The sequence below is a fragment of the Echiichthys vipera genome (assembly GCF_963691815.1).
Source record: "Echiichthys vipera genome assembly, chromosome: 19".
NCBI lineage: Eukaryota > Metazoa > Chordata > Actinopteri > Perciformes > Trachinidae > Echiichthys > Echiichthys vipera.
In genome coordinates this window covers 5,425,511-5,447,934 of record NC_139844.1, presented here as the reverse complement: position 1 = coordinate 5,447,934, position 22,424 = coordinate 5,425,511, and the positions used below count along the sequence as shown (strand labels likewise).

At 39.1% G+C, this 22,424-nt stretch overlaps 1 protein-coding gene across 1 annotated transcript in view; it reads left to right on the top strand.

Annotated features, from left to right (window-relative positions):
• The window catches only part of LOC310961636 (endothelin-2), a 40,660-nt gene extending 24,225 nt beyond the window's left edge, over positions 1-16,435 (top strand). Inside the window, exons 2-4 of the mRNA XM_083933782.1 lie at positions 1,412-1,574; positions 10,671-10,784; positions 13,645-16,435. Coding sequence (XP_083789908.1) covers positions 1,412-1,574; positions 10,671-10,784; positions 13,645-13,747 — 380 coding nt within the window. The 3' untranslated portion in view covers positions 13,748-16,435. The remainder of the gene's footprint in view (positions 1-1,411; positions 1,575-10,670; positions 10,785-13,644) is intronic.
• Positions 16,436-22,424: the final 5,989 nt, after the last annotated feature.

The window sequence follows — 22,424 nt, the reverse complement described above, 5'->3', positions numbered from 1 at the left end:
TTGTTCTACATGAAGTTCAATGGGAAGATTTGTGCAAACAACACTTTGCTTCAGAGTTGAATATCTTAACAACTGTCGGATGGATTTGCTCTGAAGTTCGGTTCAGATGTTCATGGTTCCTGCAGGCTGAATCCTCAGAACTTTCAAATTTTGGTCCATGAGAGAATAACTCAACCACACTCAAATGCTGAATCCAAATGCCCTCTGGACCTGTCACGTCAACTCTGTGAGAACGGCAGAACTTTAGGTTATATGTTTGGCATTACTGCAGCTTTTATCCCGTCTTAAAATCGTGACCTAACACCCTTTCAGAGTACTATATCCTGCTCCAAACCTTGGATTTCTACCACAGTTCTGTGTCCTTGTTGTTTGAACACTTCTGAGTCATTTCACCTCTTTCTTGTCCATGAATAGTAAAGTAAGAAGGGATCATAAAGGCTCACATGTTTAGTTTTGTTTGTTTGTTTGATTGTTGAGCGCTTGAACAGGAAATAGTATTTTGAAAGGGTGTTAAGTCAGATTTGAAGACCACATATAATAATAATGCAGTAATAAAATCCTCTGTAGCCTGTTCTTCCACACCATGATGTGGTTTCATATTATATCTACATCATTAAAGTAACGTTTTAATACAGTGATTGTTTATATATATATATATATATATATATATATGTATATATATATTCGTTTATATGTATAGATATATATACATATATATGTATATATATACATATAAACGAATATATATTATGTTTTCTGGTCATCCGTCCGTTTGGAGGGATTTTTCTTCAAATTTGACACAAACGTCCACTTTGATTCAAAGAAGAACTAATTAGATTATGGAGGTCAAAGGTCACAGTGGTTAGGTTTTCAGAAAACTGATCCGATACCAGTGTGTTAAATATATATATATGTATATATACTATTTATTTTATTTTTTACCCTTAACATGAACAAATACAGAGACTGAACACCACAGAAGTTTCTTTTGTGATCTAGTTCCACAGAACTGAAAAAGAACATAAAGAAACAAAAAGATTTCTTGATTGGCTAAATTAAGTGATATGGGATCATTGCAGACTCTGAGGCAACAACAACAACAAAAGTCCAAATCCTCTTCTGTCAGCTCCTTAAATGTGAATATTTCCTGGTTTCTTTCCTCTGTCACAGTAAACTGAATATCTTTGACACATTTGAGGACGTCATCTTGTTCTTGATCCACATTTTTATCCTTTTTTCACATTTTAGAGACAAACAGCTGAGTAAATGATTGTCAGTTGCCGCTTCAGACCAAAGCACGATTTTAAAATAGACATTATGACACAACAACAGAAATAGAATCAACAGAAGATGATGAATACTAAAACAATAAAGTTATTAAAAACCCCTTTCTTCCACATGTGTTCTCCAGCCTCTACCTCCTCCGTCATGAGCCCCACAGCGGAGGAGGGCCCCCTGGTGCAGCTCCCCCACGCGGCCCACCGGCGAGAGAAGCGCTGCTCTTGCGAGAACCAGAAAGACAAGGAGTGTATTTTTTTCTGCCACATCGGTATCGTCTGGGTCAACACGCCGAGGTGAGTTTTCACAGTGGAAGGACTCTGCAGCGTTTACATGAAGTTAAAATATGACTATAAAACAAACCAGAGATAAGAAGCGATCATTAATCTGTCAAAAGAGGGAAGTTTCCTCTCTGAAGCAGCAGCTGAGAGGTTCCTGAGGGAGGACGGGAGATAAACTTTTCACTATTGTTGCAAGTCAGAGGTCAGAGAGGAACACATCAGTCATTTGTAAACACACTTAAAATAACTACAGTACAGATGTATTCAAATCATTCATAGATAGAACATCTGCACATTCACAGGGTTTTAACCATCAAAACTCATTCAAACCATCGCCTTTTGCCGTCTAAACTTAACCCTCGCCTTTGGTGGTCTAAACTTAACCGTCACCTTTTGTCGTCTAAATTTAACCCTCGCCTTTTGTGGTCTAAACTTAACCGTCACCTTTTGTCGTCTAAACTTAACCGTCGCCTTTTGTCGTCTAAACTTAACCGTCGCCCTTTATCGTCTAAATTTAACCGTCGCCTTTTGTCGTGTAAACTTAACCGTCACCTTTTGTCGTCTTAACTTAACCGTCGCCTTTTGCCATCTAAACTTAACCTTCGCCTTTTGTCCTCTAAACTTAACCGTCACCTTTTGTCGTCTAAACTTAACCGCCGCCCTATGTCGTATAAACTTAACCGTCACCTTTTGTCGTCTTAACTTAACCGTCGCCTTTTGCCATCTAAACTTAACCTTCGCCTTTTGTCCTCTAAACTTAACCGTCACCTTTTGTCGTCTAAACTTAACCGCCGCCCTATGTCGTATAAACTTAACCGTCGCCTTTTGTCATCTAAACGTAACCGTCGCCTTTGGTCGTCTAAACTTAACCGTCGCCTTTTGTCGTATAAGTTTAACCGGCGCATTATGTCGTATAAACTTAAGCGTCGCTTTTTGTTGTCTAAACTTAACCTTCGCCTTTGGTCGTCTAAACTTAACCGTCGCCCTATGTCGTATAAACTTAACCGTCGCCTTTTGTCGTATAAACTTAACCGTCGCCTATTGTCGTCTAAACTTAACCGTCGCCTTTGGTCGTCTAAACTTAACCGCCGCCTTTTGTCGTATAAACTTAAGCGTCGCTTTTTGTTGTCTAAACTTAACCGTCGCCTTTGGTCGTCTAAACTTAACCGTCGCCCTATGTCGTATAAACTTAACCGTCGCCTTTGGTCGTCTAAACTTAACCGTCACCTTTTGTCGTCTAAACTTAACCGTCGGCTTTGGTCTTCTTAACTTAACCGTCGCCTTTTGTCGTATAAACTTAACCGCCGCCTTATGTCGTATAAACTTAAGCGTCGCTTTTTGTTGTCTAAACTTAACCGTCAGCCTTTGTTGTCTAAACTTAACCAACGCCTTTTGTCGTCTAAACTTAACTGTCGCTTTTTTGTCGGCTAGTTCATGTTGGTCCAGATATTAAAATCAATCAATGTGTTGAACCTCTGTGCGTGTGCAGGATTCACACACATCCTGGAAAAACCTGGAGATCGATTAAAATGAGGAGTTTTGGTCCATTTTAGATTAGATCTGATATTGCTTTGTTAGTCCAAAAGGGGACATTTCCTTTTTACAGATGCAAAGTGGGAAGCAAACATAGAAGAAGCATCAATAGGAAAAAATAAATTACAGCAAGCGATGTAAACAAGGAAATATAGAAAGATATAAACAATATAAATGCAGGGAAATATAACATATAACAACCATAGGAACAGTATATACAGTATTTGTGGCTCAGAAAAAATAGTGTTGGTGTTTCAATAGCAGAAGTATTTTCCTTCCCTAACATCTCGTCTTTGTCTGTAAAGAAAACGTTTAAGTTACTTCACCTTGTGTGTGTAGATTTCTCCTAAATTTAACAAAAGTTAACACAACAAAATGCCTCATCTGCATATTTAAACGGAACATTTCAGCACATGTAATACAAAAGATAACAGTCTTAATGTCAATAATCAACTGGAGAAGTTTCGTGGTGTTATCTGTTATATTTGATTCAATTCACCTGCAGTGTCTCCCTTTATTTAGTTAGTAATATATGTTTTTATTTATTCATGTATTTATCCATTTATTTGGTCATGTATTTATTTATTTATTTGTTCATTTATTTTTTTTGTCATTTATTTAGTCATTTATTTATTTATTTAGTCATTTATTTATTTATTTATTCATGTATGTATTTATGTATTCATTTATTTAGTCATGTATTTATTTATTTATTTGTTTATTTATTTATTTAGTTATTATTTAGTCATTTATTTAGTCATTTATTTAGTCATTTATTTAGTCATTTATGCATTTATTTAGTCATTTATTCAATCCTTTATTTATTTATTCATTTTTTTAATTAGTCATTACTCATTCATTTATTTACTCATTCATTTATTTAGTCATTTAATTATTTATTGATTTAGGCACTCCTTTATACAGTATATATATATATATATATATATATATAGAGAGAGAGAGAGAGAGAGAGAGAGAGAGAGAGAGAGAGAGTATATATCTTCTTCCTGTTCACTCCATTACATTGAAACTGACAGAGCCAATATCCAGGTCTTGTTCCTGAGATGAGCTACAGTAACGCTGACTCGTGGCCTTTTGGTGTCTTTATGTGGTCTTTGAGAAAATAAATCAAAGTATGAATGCACGTCTCCTTTTTTTACTAAATTACAGTTTCATGTTGAACGCCTGAGGCAAGGCGTTGAAACAGCCCCAAATTATACACCTCTCCCCTTCAGCTGTGAAGGGGAGAGGTGTATAATTTGTTGTATAATTTGGAGAATGTATAATTAATGTAATAATGTAAAACAGGAAGCTTCAACACAAGAAGCTGTGAAACACGATGTCAGAGGGAGAATGATGAAACACCACAGACACTTGTGTTGATCATGTTTCATTTAATCAGAACAGGCAAGTTTTAACCTGCATATAAATCTACACTGCGCTTAAAACAGGGTTTTTCCTCCTTTGTTGAAATAAAAGAAAATGTTTCCACTATTTTTAAAAGTCTTCGCTTCAATGTGTTTTTGAAAAAGCAACCTGTGACTGTGACGGTTAAGTTTAGTCAACAAAAGGAGTTTTTCGTCTAAACTTACTTAAAACTTTTTAAACTTAACCCTTGCCTTTTTGTCGGTTAACCTTAACCGTCACCTTTTGTCGTCTGGACTTAACCGTCGCCTTTTGTCTTCTAAACCTAACCTTCACCTTTTGTTGATTAAACTTAACCGTCGCCTTGTGTTGTCTAAACTTAACCGTCGCATTTAGTCGTCTAAACTTAACCGTCACAATGTCCATTGTGATAGAGGCTCCAGTTTACAGTAGAAGGCGGTTCAACCCTGCTAATGAAATATAAAATGATCCTTTTTTTGTCTGGATGGAAGTGACTTTGGAGAACCCTCTCCACCTCATGGCGGACGTTAAGTTAACTGTTTTGTTTGACTGATTCATCTTGGAGGACGATTACTGTCGACAGTTAGCCTCTTTAGTTTGGACCTCAGCCCCTCTGAATGGTTGGGGCGTCCAGCTGTGACAGAGAACAAACTGCTCACTGATTTCAGTGTTGATAGTTTTCATGCCTAAGGGAGGGAAAACCTGCAAAAACAAATCCATAATATAAAAATATGTGAAAACCAGAGTTCAAAATCAACATCTGACTGAAAGTAGCTACTTAACAGCTTGTTTTTGATGGCGCATAACAGCAGCTAGCATAACGAATCAGCACTTTTGGGTATATCAATACAAGACAGATAAGAGTTTCATCCTATCACCTTACTATTTCATTAGTGTTATTTTTGTTAGACTGGGATAGTTTATTCTTGACATAAACCACTTTTGAACCACCAATACTCAGATCAAGAATCTTGCATATTTATTTCTTGCAGGGGGAGACTCCACTTAAAGCTGCATTCTCTCTAATCTCCAGCAGGGGGAGACTCCACTTAAAGCTGCGTTCTCTCTAATGTCCAGCAGGAGGAGACTCCACTTAAAGCTGCATTCTATCTAATGTCCAGCAGGGGGAGACTCCACTTAATGCTGCATTCCCTCTAGTGTCCAGCAGGGGGAGACTCCACTTAATGCTGCATTCTATCTAATCTCCAGCAGGAGGAGACTCCACTTAAAGCTGCGTTCTCTCTAATGTCCAGCAGGGGGAGACTCCACTTAAAGCTGCATTCTATCTAATGTCCAGCAGGGGGAGACTCCACTTAATGCTGCATTCCCTCTAGTGTCCAGCAGGGGGAGACTCCACTTAAAGCTGCATTCCCTCTAATGTCCAGCAGGGGGAGACTCCACTTAAAGCTGCATTCCCTCTAATGTCCAGCAGGGGGAGACTCCACTTAAGCTGCGTTCTCTCTAATGTCCAGCAGGAGGAGACTCCACTTAAAGCTGCATTCTCTCTAATGTCCAGCAGGAGGAGACTCCACTTAAAGCTGCATTCTCTCTAATGTCCAGCAGGAGGAGACTCCACTTAAAGCTGCTTTCCCTCTAATGTCCAGCAGGAGGAGACTCCACTTAAAGCTGCATTCTCTCTAATGTCCAGCAGGAGGAGACTCCACTTAAAGCTGCATTCTCTCTAATGTCCAGCAGGAGGAGACTCCACTTAAAGCTGCATTATCTCTAATGTCCAGCAGGGGGAGACTCCACTTAAAGCTGCATTATCTCTAATGTCCAGCAGGGGGAGACTCCACTTAAAGCTGCATCCTCTCTGATGTCCAGCAGGGGGCGGCACCACTTATATATATATATATATATATATATATATAAATATATATATATATATATATATATATATATATATAAACCAGTTAACCCACCAGAGCCTACATTGGTATTTTTGCTTGTTGTGATGTCAATGATCCATGTCCCTTAAAAATCTGTACAACCTCAGGTAAAAGATTATGTAAGTCATAAAAAATAATTAATAAGAGTAATGAAATTGTGTAAAAAAAAAAGTTTCTTCATCAAATTTGACTAAATACTTTTATATTTAGAGAAATGTAGAAAATCATAATTTTAGCGCATGTTAACAACAGTCAGCAGGATGTCCTGCAGGGTTTAGTGGTGAGTCAGTAATGGCGGGCCCTGCCACTGCTGCGTAAAAAACGTCTTTATGATAAAGCCAGGAAGATTGCATTTAACCACACTGCTATGTTTAGACGAAACTAACAACTTTAGTGAGAGGGTCCCACCACTGCAGGAGCTGTTTTGGCTCATTTCTGGAAGCTATTTCAGCAAAAACCTGTTTCGTTTTTTTCTTGAATGCATTAAAAGCACCTCAGGTACAGTCTGTTGCCAAGCAATATTGAGAGTGAAACAGTTAAAGTAGATTAACTACTTTGGATACAACAAGGAGCTGTAAAAACAAATTCACTTTGGATCTGCAATCAGAACTCTATTGGTTTTGTAATATGTAAAACTCAATAAACAGACTGTTCAAAAGAAAAAGAAAAAAAACAATTCACTTAAGAGCTGAAATAAAGTCAATTTAACAACATTATCATAATTCCTACATTAAACCACCATGTCATTGCCTCGTAATCTGCAGAGCTTTCGTATAATCCGATCATGGAACAAACCCTTCTCATTTTAATGGTTGTCATGTGATCTGACCTGCTTGTGGTTGACATCAGAGATTTCAGACTCTCTGTGGTCTCCGTCCTCGGTGGTTTCGTGTTAAAGGCTTAAAAACAGAAACACCAGGAGGAAACACAGCAGAAATTACCCTTCGTTAGGAAAGATGCTCTTTCTTATTAGCTCCACCACATCTAACTGCTCACTCATTGCTTGTGCATACTGAACTAAAATGAAGTTAATTGCTACCAAATTGTGAAGGGAGTCTGGCTCCAGTTTGAGGCCGGGTGATTCAAAAATTAACAGCTGGAGGAGCATTAAACAAATGAGCTGTGCTGATATTCAGTGTCAGTGACCACCCATATACAATTTATAACCATATTACAAACTGCACAACACCAGTGCTCCATGAAACACGATTACACTGTGAGAATTTCACAAACGCATGCTTTCCATTTGAAGGTTAAGTTTAGACGACAAAAGGTAACGGTTAAGTTTAAACGACAAAAGGTGACAGTTAAGTTTAGACAAAAGGTTACGGTTAAGTTTAAACGACAAAGGGTGATGGTTAAGTTTAGATGACTAAAGGTGACAGTTGAGTTTAATTCAATTCAATTCAATTCAATTTTATTTACAGTGTCAATTCATAACAAAAGTTATCTCAGGACACTTTACAGAGTGGGTAAAGACCACACTCTATGACTTATTTATGATTTACAGAGACCCAACAATTCCCCCGTAGAGTACGGTGGTGAAAACCTTCCCTATAACAGGCTGGAACGTCAGACAGACCCAGCTCTGTGGAGGACGGACATCTGTCTGCACCGGTTGGGGAGGAAGAAAAGGAGAGAGAGAGAGAGAAAAGACGGACAGAGAGAGACAAAGACAGACAGACAGACAGACCCACTTCCAGAGATCCAAGCAACCACAAAAGTAACAGTAACTATAATGATAGCAATAGTAATGTGAACATGACTTACATGTTATGACAGTTAACATAGTAGAATAGAAAGTGAGTAATAGTTTAGATCAGGGCTGCCCAACCCTGCTCCTGGAGAGCCACTGTCCTGCATGTTTTAGGTTTCTCTCTGCTCTAACACACTTGAGTCCAACGATTTTCAAACCTGGGACACACTTCAGCTGCTTGATAATGAGCACATCACTACATTCAGGTGTGTTGGAGCAGAGAGAAACCTAAAACATGCAGGACAGCGGCCCTCCAGGAGCAGGGTTGGGCAGCCCTGTTTTAGACGACTAAAGGTGCATGGCGGTTTAGTTCAGACAATTTATCAAGCAATTAATTCACACAGGAGTATACAATAATAGGCTTTACCATTTGTTTACTTAAGACTCTTTATTTATTGAATTACTAGGAAACATTCTACATTGTGATGTATATCATTATGGAGTTATGAAATGATCTATATCTATAGCTATCTTTTTATGAATGTGGTTCAGCTTAGTCCAATATTCCAGCTACACTCAGCTCTAAACACAGCTCACAGAGTCCCACAGGCTTGTGGTCCAGTGGAGCCGTAACTCACAGAGCTGCAGTTCAACTGCTCAGGTCACTTGGATTTATTAATGACTGTGTTGAAACAGTCGGGAGCTCACTGACCCTTCAACACACATGAAGACATGAAGACATAAAGGTGGAAGTGAGGCCAACAGAAAGTGGAATGGAAAATAAATACTGTTGCAGATATGAGCCGAGTATAAATAGGACCCAGTTGTGTTAATGTACACATTACACAATAATAACATTCAGTCCCAGAGAGCTCAGATCTGATGCGTTTTAAAGACCAGTTGTTGCTGTGACGTAGACGGAGAGCAGCACAGTCTCTGGCATCTTCACTCCTCCCCGTGGTGGAGTCAACCCCACACTAACCCAGCGGAGGAGCCTCTGGAACCTGTGGCGGACACAGCGGTCACACTGGCACCAGACGGATTCACTGCAGCTACACAGCAGGGAAACAAAAACACAAAGCGTAGTGTGAAACTACTGTTGACCAACTGTCAGCCCGGGATCAGCAGGAGCCGCCGCCGCCTTGACGCGTGAAGTGAGGCAGCCGTGACCACTTTTACTCCCTCAGGCTGTTTCTACATCTGCCATAAAACAAGCTTTCAGAGGAGGCCAAAATCTTCTGCACCCGCAAACGCCAAAAAAAATATCTTTTTATTATTATTAAGTAGACATGTTGAGAGAAAAATACTTTTCTCTGCACATTCTCCCTTTTGTGCACGGAAATACCTGAGTGGGGGAAAAAAACAAATACCTTTTTAATAAAAGCAGAAATCCTCCCCATAACTTTTAAACAAAAAACATATTCATGTTTAATCACCTCGCCTTCTGGTGCTGGGGTTTAATGGCACTGATCAGCTGCTTTATATATTTAATATACCATACAGTATATTGTCCTTAATATGGCTGCAACTAACGATTTCTGTGGATTCTGTGTATTCTTTTCTCCATTAATCAATCAGTTGTTTGCTCTACAATGTGTCAGAAAATGGTGAAAAATGCAGATCAGTGTTTCCCAAAGTCCAAGAAGATCTCCTAAAATGTCTTGTTTTGTCCACAACTTAAAGATATTCACTTTACTGTCACAGAGGAGGAAAGAAACCGGGTAATATTTACATTTAAATTGTAATTCCGGTGTAAAATTATCCTATACACTCATCAAATAAGCCACCGAGACAATTTTTTCGTGTAACAACTATTAACAGAGATATATCGTTGAGTCACTAACAGCTGAATGCGGCTAACACTGATTGGGTAGCGTGGTGAAGGCATTAAAACGTCTTTTTTAACCACTAATACTGCTCAAAATAACAGCAAACCTCTCCAGCAGCATGAGAAGAGTCCCTACACAGAAAACAAAGCACCAACAACGTAGTTAGTGAACCCAGAGTTTATTAAAAGAGTGTTTTAAAGACTTACCTACTGGCCCCTGTTCCAGCTCCTCTCATAGTGAAGTCCATTCAAGAGGATTACCAAAGTCAATCCAAAAGGAAGGAGCCCACTGGTGCTTTGTTTTCTGTGTAGGGACTCTTCTCATGCTGCTGCAGAGGTTTGATGTAATTTGAGCAGGATTAGTGGTCAAAAAAGACGTTTGAATGCCTCCACCGTGCTGCCCCAAGCTAATCAGTGTTAGCCGCAATCGGCTGTTAGCAACTGTGAGTGACTCTCTGTGATTTCTCTGTTAATAGTTGTTAAACGCAAAAAAATGGTCTCGATGGCTTATTGCTGAGTGTATTTGCCAAAAAAAAAACCTGGGAGGATTTTACGCTGGCATTTCACTTTAAGAAGCTGCAATCAGGGAATCTTTTTATTATAAAAAATTACTCTAACCGATTAATTGATTATTAAAATAGTTGCAGATTAATTTAAAAGTTAACAACTGATGGATTATCCGATTAATCATTGCAGCTCTAGTCCTAATGTTCACACAGTCGGAGTGGATGGATGTTTTAGATGATCTGATGGAAACGTGAATATTTTCTGTCTTTCAGCCACGTGGTTCCTTACGGATTCGGGTCGGTCCGACTGAGGAGGGAGCTCGGACGCTGCCTCTGCACACACACACAGGACGCTGAGTGTGTGAGCTTCTGCTCCATGCAAACTGAGTGAGGACACACACACACACACACACACAAAATTATGACTATTACACAAAAGGTAGATCTGCTTTGTCAACTCAATGTTCAGTGACAGCACAGTGTGTTCATCACTAAAATATTCCTCCTGTTCTACAGGAGCGTCACACTATAGGCTGCTGTATTAATGTGTTAATTTATAAGATAAAGTTTTGAAAAACTCTGTCACATTACCTTACGTTACATTTAGCTGATGCTTTTGTCCAAAGCAACTTCCAATAAGTGCATTCAACAGTTAGGGTACAAACCAGAAGAGCAAGTTATTAAGTAAGTGTGGTAGCTTTAAATAAGCCGATCTATAGAGTGCTACATATAAGTGCTTTTTTTTAAAAAGTCATCTTCTTAGCCAAGGTGCAGTCGAAAGAGATCCGTTTTTAGCCTGCGGCAGGAGATGTGTCGATTTTCTGCCTTCCGAAAGTCGATAGGGAACTCGTTCAACCATTTGAGAGGACAGTCGTGACTTAGTCAAGTGAGTCTTCAGCAAACTGATTGGCCGATGGCCAGGCTGGAATGTAAGATTTAATCATGTCCTGGATGTAAGTTGGGCCTGATCTGTTAGTAGCAGGATAAGCAAGTGCTAGTATCTTGAAACAGATGTGAGCAGCTACAGGAAGCCAGTGAAGGGAGCAGAGGAGTGGTGTAGTGTGAGAGAACTTAGGTAGGTTGAAGACCAGTCGAGACGATGCTTTCTGGATGAGCTGCAAGAGTCGGATTGGACAGGCAGCAGACCAGCCAGGAGGGAGTTACAGTCGTCAAAGTGTGAGATCAAAAGAGCCTGGACCAGAACCTGTGCTGCCTTCTGGGTCAGAAGAGGACGTATCCTCCTGATGTTGTGCAACATATATCTGCAGGAAGAAAAAGCAACTCTGTCTTGTCTAGGTTGAGTTTCAGGTGGTGTGCAGACGTCTATCGAGAAATGTCAGTCAGACAGGCAGAGTGTGTCAGAGTGAGGAAAAGAGAGAGTAAGTTGGGTGTCATCAGCATAGCTGTGATAGGACTAGCCATGTGAGAAAATAATAGAACCAAGGGAGTTGGTGTACAGAGAGAAGAGGAGAGGCCCCAGGACTGAACCTTGAGGGACCCCAGTAGTAAGGTGACAGCCTCTCCAAGTTACCCGGTATGTTGGTGAGGATCAAGAAGGTTTTTCAGGTGACGGTAGGAAGAGAGTTCTCACAATCCTTAAATATAAAATATGTAGAAAAGTAATTTTATTTAATCATTTATATATATTCATAGGCCAAAGCACACTGGAAGTCAACATTTAATAAAGAGATAAATTAGATCTGGAACTTGATGTTTATGATGCGTTATTGGTGAGAAAAATGCACTTTTCCTGATAAAATATATCCAGAAATGCATCATGGGAGTTTCCGGTTAGGCCTTTTCTGCAATATCTCTGTAACATAAGGTCGTAGAGAGATAAAAAGTTGATCCCTTGAAAATGTTTTCATGTACGGCCTTTCCAACTGTTTCACCCCTGGGTGTCTTCGACCTTCAGTTCCCGAGATATGTCCCAGTTACCACAAATATGAGAAAGAAAGGTTACATTTACTAGAAATTACTCATCCATGATAAAAAGATTTTTAGAGTAAAATTGAGTTAGTATTTTAAAGTTAATGTGCAGTGAGTATAAATCATTTTGATTGTATTTGTAAATATATAATAAAATGTACTCTTCCTATTCAGTGAATTTATTACATAAATTAAATGCGTAAATATTATAAAATGTTACTTAATATATTGTAGTTCGGACTGAATTTTAATTTTACTATGTATAAATTACTTTGATTAATTTAATCCATTTTAATAAATTACTATACCAAAAGGTTATTGTCTTCAGTGTAAAAACGTAGCGTAAGGAAGCTTGGGCGCTAATGTTATTTGGCAAAGGCATTACGTCACGTCTTAAAGAGTGGATAGAGCAGAGCCCCAGAGACTGAGGTTGCTTCCTGTTTAGCACTCCATTAGGTTAAAATTAAGAATTTAATCGTGCAGCTCTTCTAGGTTTTTAAAATGTTATCAAAATGGATCAAATTCTGATATTAATACGAGTCATTTGACTGAAACAAATGTATCCACTGATTTACAGATGTCTCTTTCTCCATGTAAGTCAGTGAAAATGTATTTTTGGGCGCTATGACATCTTGTGACCTACGTAGAAGTTTCCAACGTTTCCTCCATTGTATTTTAGTCTCAGATCAGTCTGGTAACATGCAGCGGAGAAAATTTGGAGAAAGGTTGTCAAGCCAGCGTTAAGTCACCATTGGTTTTGAGGCAGATTTAAGTGAGACGCAACGAGGGGAGACTGTTCAGTGTAAGTAACATGGAGGCTTCCACGGATGAGATGAGCAGCTATGGATCAAGCCGCTCACTAACTCTTTTTTCTCTGGATCCTTCTGTTGAATATGGACCGGGCTCCTGAAATTAGGCCTTTGATCCGTAAATTCCCGTTACACGAACGGAAAATATCCTTTACCCACATGTTGTTTCCTTTCTGAGCTTTGCCTCCACGCTGTTAGTACGTCATACGCTTCAGGGATCTGATTGGTTGATTTGGCCCGTATGTTGGTGATAGACAGATGGTTTATCCAATCAGCAACCAGTATTTTCGCCACTTCCCAAAAGATCTCCAAACAAAAGTTCAGATGGATATGCTAAGCAAATGGGAATCAATCCATCTGGAGAAGTCAGGTGTCCCGGTGGCGTGGGTGTATTTTAAAAGAGGGTATCTGATTGAAATAAGTTCAAGAAGCACCGGTGTACATTAAAACACATCTCCTAACAGCAGGAACTCATAAAGTGTTTCTCTTTTCCCACTGTTGTTCCTCAGAGGGGAAACTGCTGCGATGAAGAGGAAGACTGAACGATTGAAGAGATACAGAGCTGCATTCTGGGAAAAAAGGAGCCGACACGCACTCAAACATCAGACCTGAGCAGTAGCACAAACAGACATCTGTTTGTACAGTGTGTGTGTGTGTGTCTGTGTGTATAATGTAAATGTAATGAAAGTGAAGTATTACGACAGGACGGCTGACGGCTCATGTAACATTTGGATGAAGACGCAGGGAGGGAGTCGAACCTGTGACCTCTGTGTGGCAGATGATCTCACATGATTTGTAACACTGGGAGGTAGAAAACATGTCAGTCACACAGTCTCCGGGGAGAGAGAGAGAAAGGCCCGGACATTTTAATTAAGAATTACTGCAGTTTCTACTCCACAGATGTGTTGTTGAGGGCTGAACACCTCACAGCTTCACAGTGAGTTTATAAAGGCTGGGACATACGCACTTTCATGTCTTTATTAACACACAGTTAAAAGATTTGATTTTTTAATGGTCACTTTTTAAAGTTTTTTGGTTGATTTGGCGACACCAGGCGGTTTAATGCTGCAGGTCCCTGAATACTAATGGTGCACTCAACAAATGAATTATTTTCTCCCTGCTTTCGAAACCTGCACCCGCATGGACATTTCACCCCTCTACCTGTCCCCGTATGAGTGTTTTCTGATCTTCTGCAGGAAGCTCAAGGTTCAAAAACTGCTCTCACACAAATTAAATATCTCCTATGGGTACAGACATCATCACACATGAAGACTGGGCTCATTGAATCTACAAGAGTCTCATGTTTACAGTCAGACCCAGATTCTGACCTTCAATACTGTTTATGGACCCCAGAACATACAAATATTACAATAGTGCATTTTAGAACAGGTATTGCAGGAGAAACCTGTTTACATTCACACATCTAGAGGGCAGAGGTCAACGGACCCCTTTTGGAAATAGACACGACAGGTAACAGAACATGTTTTCTCCCTTCAGAGTTGCACCCAAACGCCTCCTGCACAAAACAGAAAGTATGTTTAATTCTACAGGGACAAATCGCAACAATATTTAAACACAAAAAAAAATTATCTTCAGGTCAAAATCACGGTGCTGTTCTCCAGAAACAGATTCAGACTCCATCCACGCTGCTACGTCTTCATTTAAAACTCATCTTTCTCGCCTGACGTCCTCTCTACTGCGTCGTTTCTAAAGCCATGTCCGTGTCCATGTGTGAACGCAGCTGAGGCCGTTTCACTGTTAAACACCAGGTTGTGTTTTTTGTAAAGGATGACGCAGACACCCACTTCAGTTGTGCGTAAATAGAGACGTATGTTATCATCTTTTTAATAGTCACTATCCTCATACTTTTATGCTTTACGTTGGAATGGAAGTTGAGCAAATCATCCTTTAGAGGGTGTTGCTCAGATTCAGATTCAAAAGTTACTCCAATAAAGATTGCGAAAAAAACGTGGCGACGATCGAGGAGATAACGTCCCTTGCGTCTATACGGCGGAGAATTCCCGTCATTGGTTTTACAGATGAGAGAAACTGACGACGAGGGTCACTTTCGGTATTTCGGGATGTCTGTTGGGGCTTTTGATGACTCACTCGCTCTTGCTATTCATGCCACTTTTTTTGTGTACAGTGCCAGACACTGCCTCCACGATTTGCGGTGGTACTGAAACGTTTGGTCTGTATCGTTCCGTATCCGCAAGCTAGCAGGATACTTGCAGAAATACCAACAAAATACAGAAAGAAGGCTCCGTCGGTATCTAAGGTAGAGCATAAATGAGCCTTTATCAGTGAGATAGGCTGACAGACCTGACTGTGATTTCGTCCTGACTGTGTGGCTGCTCTTTTCCTTTGGCCATGGCTTCCTTCAGACATGGAGAATGCACCGTACACCTCTAATATGTCCACTCCCAATCTGGGTCTTCCACCCCTGTTCCTGCCTTCTACTCATGTGTTACAGTCAGGAACCTCGTGTTTGGTCTCTGTAAATGATAAATAAGTCAGAGTGGTTAAGACCTTCTCTATATGTAGTGTGTCTCGAGAAAAAAAATTGTTATGAATTGCCACTATTAATACATATAATTGAATTGAATGATCACCCAGCCCTACTACGCCTATTATTTCTGTATTTTCTACCGCAGTTTAATGTCAGACAATCTGCTTCCTGTGTGTTTTCAGGCGGGTTAATGTGCCTCTGACATGCATCTAAAAGTGTTAACATGTGCAGAGATCATTTTAGTTTTAGATGGAAAACATGGCCGTTTGGATGCAGCCACAGTTTATCTCCTCAGAGGTCGGAAAAAGATTCAGTTCCTCTCTTCAGGAGGAAGACGACGAGGTTATTTTAAAGCCTCGAGTGAAAGATGAACACGAAGAATTATCTGACATGTTCTCTATCTGACATTCACACTGAACACACACAACGATGGAAAACCATGAACTCCAACAAAGGCTGTTGTCCAAACCTGCTGGCGCTCCAACACATCAGTGAAGGAGGCTACCGCGTCGACGCCAAGCGACAATTTCATAGTTTTGTGCCAAAAACAAAGCAGTAAAACATCCACAGGAGGCTTTCTCCATCTCCTTATTAAAAACAACTCTGTCTTGGCATGAAAACATCATTTAAGATATCTAGTATTTCATCATATTAATATTTAAGTGTAATGAAATCCAGAGGTTCATGGCGAGTTGTGGAGCAGAACTCTTTCATGTGTAAAAAAGCTTTTGTAAGATGTTCTCAACAGCAGCTTTAAAAGTGTATAGCATCATATATGTTTATTATTTTATTGCAGGATATTTATTTTGTTAAAGATTTTTAAATTTACTTAAACACATTAAAAACAAACCACTGAACCCATTCAATGTGTCGTTGTTGTGATTCATACAGTCTGAGTATGTGTGTGTTACAAATTTAAAATTTGGCTTCAACATTTCACTACAGCTGGGCCATGTTAGAGGGAATATTAATGACATACTGCTTTAATTTACATGCGAGACATTGAAGTTATTTGCTGACAGAAATCACAGCTGTAACCTCCGTCTGAAAAGTGTTTTATCCCAAAAAAGGTGTTTGAACAAGAAACAACTAGTAATTTAACTGTATAACAAGTTATTAAAAGGGATATTTTGTTGCAGAAAACATATCAAGCAGTGGCGCAGCAATTTGACGCTGTGTTTGATGCTAAACTAAAAGTTGGGGATAGTTTCACTTTTTGCAGCAAAGTGCGGCCAGATAAGTCCTGTGACATGTTGACCTCTTTTAAAGATTTATTCTCGCTTGAAACACATGAACACGCCTCTTGAACGAATGTAGCAAAACAATAGACTAAAAATAATGGACGGAGTCACCGTGGTGTCACCCAGTGGTTTGTGTTTCTGTGTTGCTGTTTTGAAGCCTTGAGATTGGTATTTTGGCCATCGCCATCTTGGTATTTTATAGCCTGAAGCCATATTTGAAGGAAGCACTTTGTTTCAGTCACACTCCCAAGACTAGTGGAAAGAGGCTAAGTCACCAAATAAAAATTGGCCCCACTTTGGGGGTATGATAAATGGGCAGTAAAATCTGGTCTGCAATTGCCATGGGTGGCACACTATCATAGAAAGGTAAGAAGAAACGGCCCAAGCGCACCGAAACAGAGCAGCAACCTGAGCGGAAGCCACCACTTTAATTCTAGCGTCATATGCTGGAACCATCCAACAACGCAGCACCAGGTCCACTGCACATGCGTCATAACCAAAGTGTCGCCATCTTTGTTTGTTGTCCTAGCCAACTTCCATAGCTATCAAAGTGCACCGGACTTTGAAGCCAATATGACATTGTTCCTGACTTCTTGTTTGTCGCATGATGCCATTGGGCTGAAAAAGAGTTTTTCATTGACCTACATGAAGAAAGAGGCATCTGTACATCAGTGGAGACACTTTTCGAGCAGCTAGCACACGTTAGATAGCTTTGTGATCAAGAAATTTTGGGTCGACCAAAAAGACCCTAAAGCATCCCGTTTTAGGGTCTATTTGACTTTAATGGGACCTTTATTTACTAAATGAAGAACAAGCTGTATTAAACAAGATTTGAAACTAATTTTCTCATTGACTTATATACATTTAGACTTCCTTTTGGAGCCCGTGACTGTTTAAAACATCCATCCAATTTCTTCCACTTTGGGGCCGGGTCCCGGCGGTAGCAGGCTAAGCCTAGTATTTGAGACTTCCAGCTCTTCCAGGGGAACTCCAGGACATTCCCAGGCCAGATGATTTATATGATCTCTACAGCATGTTCTGGGTCGACCCCGGGGCCTCCTTCCATGGACGTGCCCGGAAAACCTTAAACGGGAGGCGCTCAGGAGGATCTTTATCAGATGTTGACATGGGACATGACATGGGAGCAGCAGCTCTACTCCAAGCGCCGTCCGGACGTCAGAGCTTCGTGGCCTATCTCTGAGGCTGAGCCCACACAGCGTACAGAGGAAACTCCAGTGGCTTGTCCACGATCTCATTCATTTGGTCCCTACAGGGTCGGATGCACTGGTAAATCGAGAACTTGGCTTTCAGGCTCAGCTCCCACTTCACCACTATGGTCCGATTCAACACCTGCATCACACCACACCGCCTGTCTCTCACACTCCAGTTTACCTTCACTCATGAACAAGACCCTGAGGAACTCCTTTACTTGGGGCAATAACTCACTCCCAACCGGGAGAAAGCAATCCACTGTTTTTTGGCAGAGAACCTGATGGGAAAATTCAGAATACTTTATTATGTGAACTGCGGCTGTGAAAATTGTTTTGTCATCGACTGTGAGAAATGAACCTTTCGCCTCGTTCATGCAGGGGCTGCTGAGGAGAGTATTGCGTTTGTTTGTTTGTTTTGGGAACTCCTGAGATAAAATACTTGTGTTTTCAAAACATGTAACCATGACAACTGTTTCTCTTTCACCTGATTGTTAAAAGAATTGGTTCATGAAGACTGACTTCAGAACATGCTGATAGACACTGACACTTTTTCTAACAGACCTTGTTTTAAGACAGACATGGAATAACCTGTTCTTTGTAGGCCACATAAAAATGTCAGTCAATTAGTCATCACATCATTTAGTGGCACCTGTGTGTGACTGGTACCAAATGACTAATCATTAGGTGCAACGCAATTGCTATTGCTATTGCACTATTACAAATGCATTTACTAATAAACCAGCTTAATGGCTTTCAACATGGGTGCAGATTTTTGAAATTAATTATTTAAAATTGAACGAATTTTTTTTTTTAGGTTTTACATTTCAGATTCACATCTAAAGAGAAATAACTGAAATGTAGGAACCAATAATGTTTGACAAATATGTTTTTGATTCCACTACAAATGCAAATGAATGGGTAGTTTCTTACAGAGACGCTGATGACATCAGCAGGATTTTAAAAAAGACCCCTTCAATCTTTCTGGAAAGTGGCTGCAGCCCGGGCCTCTGGTAATTTGCTGCAAAAGCAGATGCCTTTCTCTGAGTAATTTTGGATCAAAAGTAGAATACTAATACTGGAACAGTAGTGTGCCCAACTGGCACAGTAAAAACCTGATCAGTTCGTTTATACAACTTGGTCAGGGCTTCATATTTTGTTATTCATCCATATCAATTAATCATGCATAAAGTAGCCCCATACACTGGGAGAAAAAGAAGATGGAGAGAAGAACTGGGACTGAGGAGACATTACACGCCCAAGACCCTTGAAATGATGATTTACTAATATAACAGTTCAGTAAAATGATGATTTACTAATATAACAGTTAAAATGATGATTTACTAATATAACAGTTCAGTAAAATGATGATTTACTAATATAGCAGTTAAAATGATGATTTACTAATATAACAGTTCAGTAAATGGTGATTTACTAATATAACAGTTCAGCAAAAATGATGATTTACTAATATAACAGTTCAGTAAAATGATGATTTACTAATATAACAGTTCAGTAAATAATGATTTACTAAAAGAACAGTTCAATAAAATGATGATTTACTAATATAACAGTTCAGTAAATGATGCTTTACTAATATAACAGTTCAGTAAATAATGATTTACTAATATAACAGTTCAATAAAATGATGATTTACTAATATAACAGTTCAATAAAATGATGATTTACTAATATAACAGTTCAGTAAAATGACGATTTACTAATATAACAGTTAAAATGATGATTTACTAATATAACAGTTCAGTAAATGATGATTTACTAATACAACAGTTAAAATGATGATTTACTAATATAACAGTTCAGTAAATGGTGATTTACTAATATAACAGTTCAGTAAAATGATGATTTAATAATATAACAGTTCAGTAAAATGATGATTTACTAATATAACAGTTCAGTAAATGATGATTTACTAATATAACAGTTCAGTAAATGATGATTTACTAATATAGCAGTTCAGTAAAATGATGATTTACTAATTTAACAGTTCAGTAAAATGATGATTTACTAATATAACAGTTCAATAAAATGATGATTTACTAATATAACAGTTCAGTAAAATGACGATTTACTAATATAACAGTTAAAATGATGATTTACTAATATAACAGTTCAGTAAATGATGATTTACTAATATAACAGTTAAAATGATGATTTACTAATATAACAGTTCAGTAAATGGTGATTTACTAATATAACAGTTCATTAAAATGATGATTTAATAATATAACAGTTCAGTAAAATGATGATTTACTAATATAACAGTTCAGTAAATGATGATTTACTAATATAACAGTTCAGTAAATGATGATTTACTAATATAACAGTTCAGTAAAATGATGATTTACTAATATAACAGTTAAAATGATGATTTATTCATATAACAAGGGTCAATTTTAGGTCCAACTCTTTTAATCGTACATGCTTCCCCTTGAGGACGTCATCAGGAGGCAGGGTATTAGCTTTCATAGTTATGCTGACGATACGCAACTGTATATCGCCATGTCTCCTGATGACACAGGACCTATTGATGTCCTTTTTAACTGCATTTTAGATATCAAGACATGGATGGCAGGAAATTTCCTACAGCTCAACCAGGACAAAACAGAGATTTTACTCATCGGTCCTGAGGGCCAGAAAGAGAAACTTTTACCAAAGTTACAGAAATTTAAACTATCACAACATGTAAAAAATCTGGGTGTGATTTTTGACTCTGAGCTCAGTTTTATTCCACACATCAAAAATATATCAAAAATAGGTTTTTACCATCTTAAGAACATAGCCAGAGTCTGCCCATTTCTCTCTCAGGCCAGCACAGAGGTGCTGATGCATGCTTTTATCTCTTGTCGTATATACCACTGTAATGCCCTGCTCTCTGGCCTTCACAAAAAGAGCATTTCGAATCTACAATTATTATAAAACTCAGCTGCACAAGTGCTGACAAGGACCAGAGGGCGGGAGCGCATAACACCAGTTTTACTAATCTAACAGTTCAGTAAAATGATGATTTACTAATATAACAGTTCAGTAAAATAATGATTTACTAATATAACAGTTCAGTAAAATGATGATTTACTAATATAACAGTTAAAATGATGATTTACCAATATGACAGTTCAGTAAAATGATGATTTACTAATATGACAGCTCAGTAAAATGATGATTAACTAATATAACAGTTCAGTAAAATGATGATTTACTATTATAACAGTTCAGTTTACTATATAAAATGCTCACTGTGTCGTAAATCTACAATTCTTTCACATTAAACATTCTGGATCATATCTGGAGATAATAATGTGTTATAATGTAAAATATTTTCTTATTATAATCAAGTTTCTCTACTTGCAATGTGCAATACACACCATTAAGCTACATTCACACCAAATGCAGCAGACGCAAATTGAGCAGCAACTCTACATTGAAAATCAATGTAAATGGCGGGATGACACACAATTCAGGCGCCAGCCTGAATGTCCATCCAATCAGCGTTGAGAATGTGATAATTGCATCAATGTTCTCCATGATACATCCAGGTGCTCACCGAAGCCACTATTGTTGCAGTCCTTGGGGGAAATCAGAAGAAGAAGAATTACTTTATTTATCCCGCAACGGGGAAATTGAATTGACTTTTTTCACTCTTATTATTAATCATGTTACACACACAGGCCCGAAATACACACAGAGACAGGACCTATACATGCAATTAAGGAGAGATGTTAGAGCGAGGGTGCTGCAAGTGACTGGCGCCCCTAGCATTTGGGGGTCTGGTGCCTTGCTCAACAGCACCCAGGAGATGAACTGGCACCTCTCCAGCCACTAGTCCACACTCCATAAATGGTCCACACAGGGACTTGAACCAGCGACCCTACGGTTCCCAGCCAAGTCACCTATGGACTGAGCTACTGCCGCCCCAAGACTGTTCCTATGTATATAAATCCAGAAGAAGAAGAAGAAGAAGAAAGCTATCAGTGCAGAGTGAAGCGTATCCCGGTCTGATCTACAGGAGGCCAGGCAGCACCTGTACGGCTTCAGAGGTTAAATCCCTGACGGCCTGATCTCACTTCAACACAACAGCTCTTTAAGGGCCACACACTTCATCTGAGAGCTCATTTCTGTTCTTTTAGAAGCATTCAGACCCCTGTGAACACTAGCATAACTTCCATTTAGCATAACAGTAGAGTAGGCTGAGCCTGGGGTTAGCTTCAGTTAGCTAGCCGCCTCAGCTGCTACCTGCAATTGAAGCGATGATTAAAAAGTAAGCAAGCCACGCGATACAAGCATGTCAAGCAATAGCATTTGCGTCAATC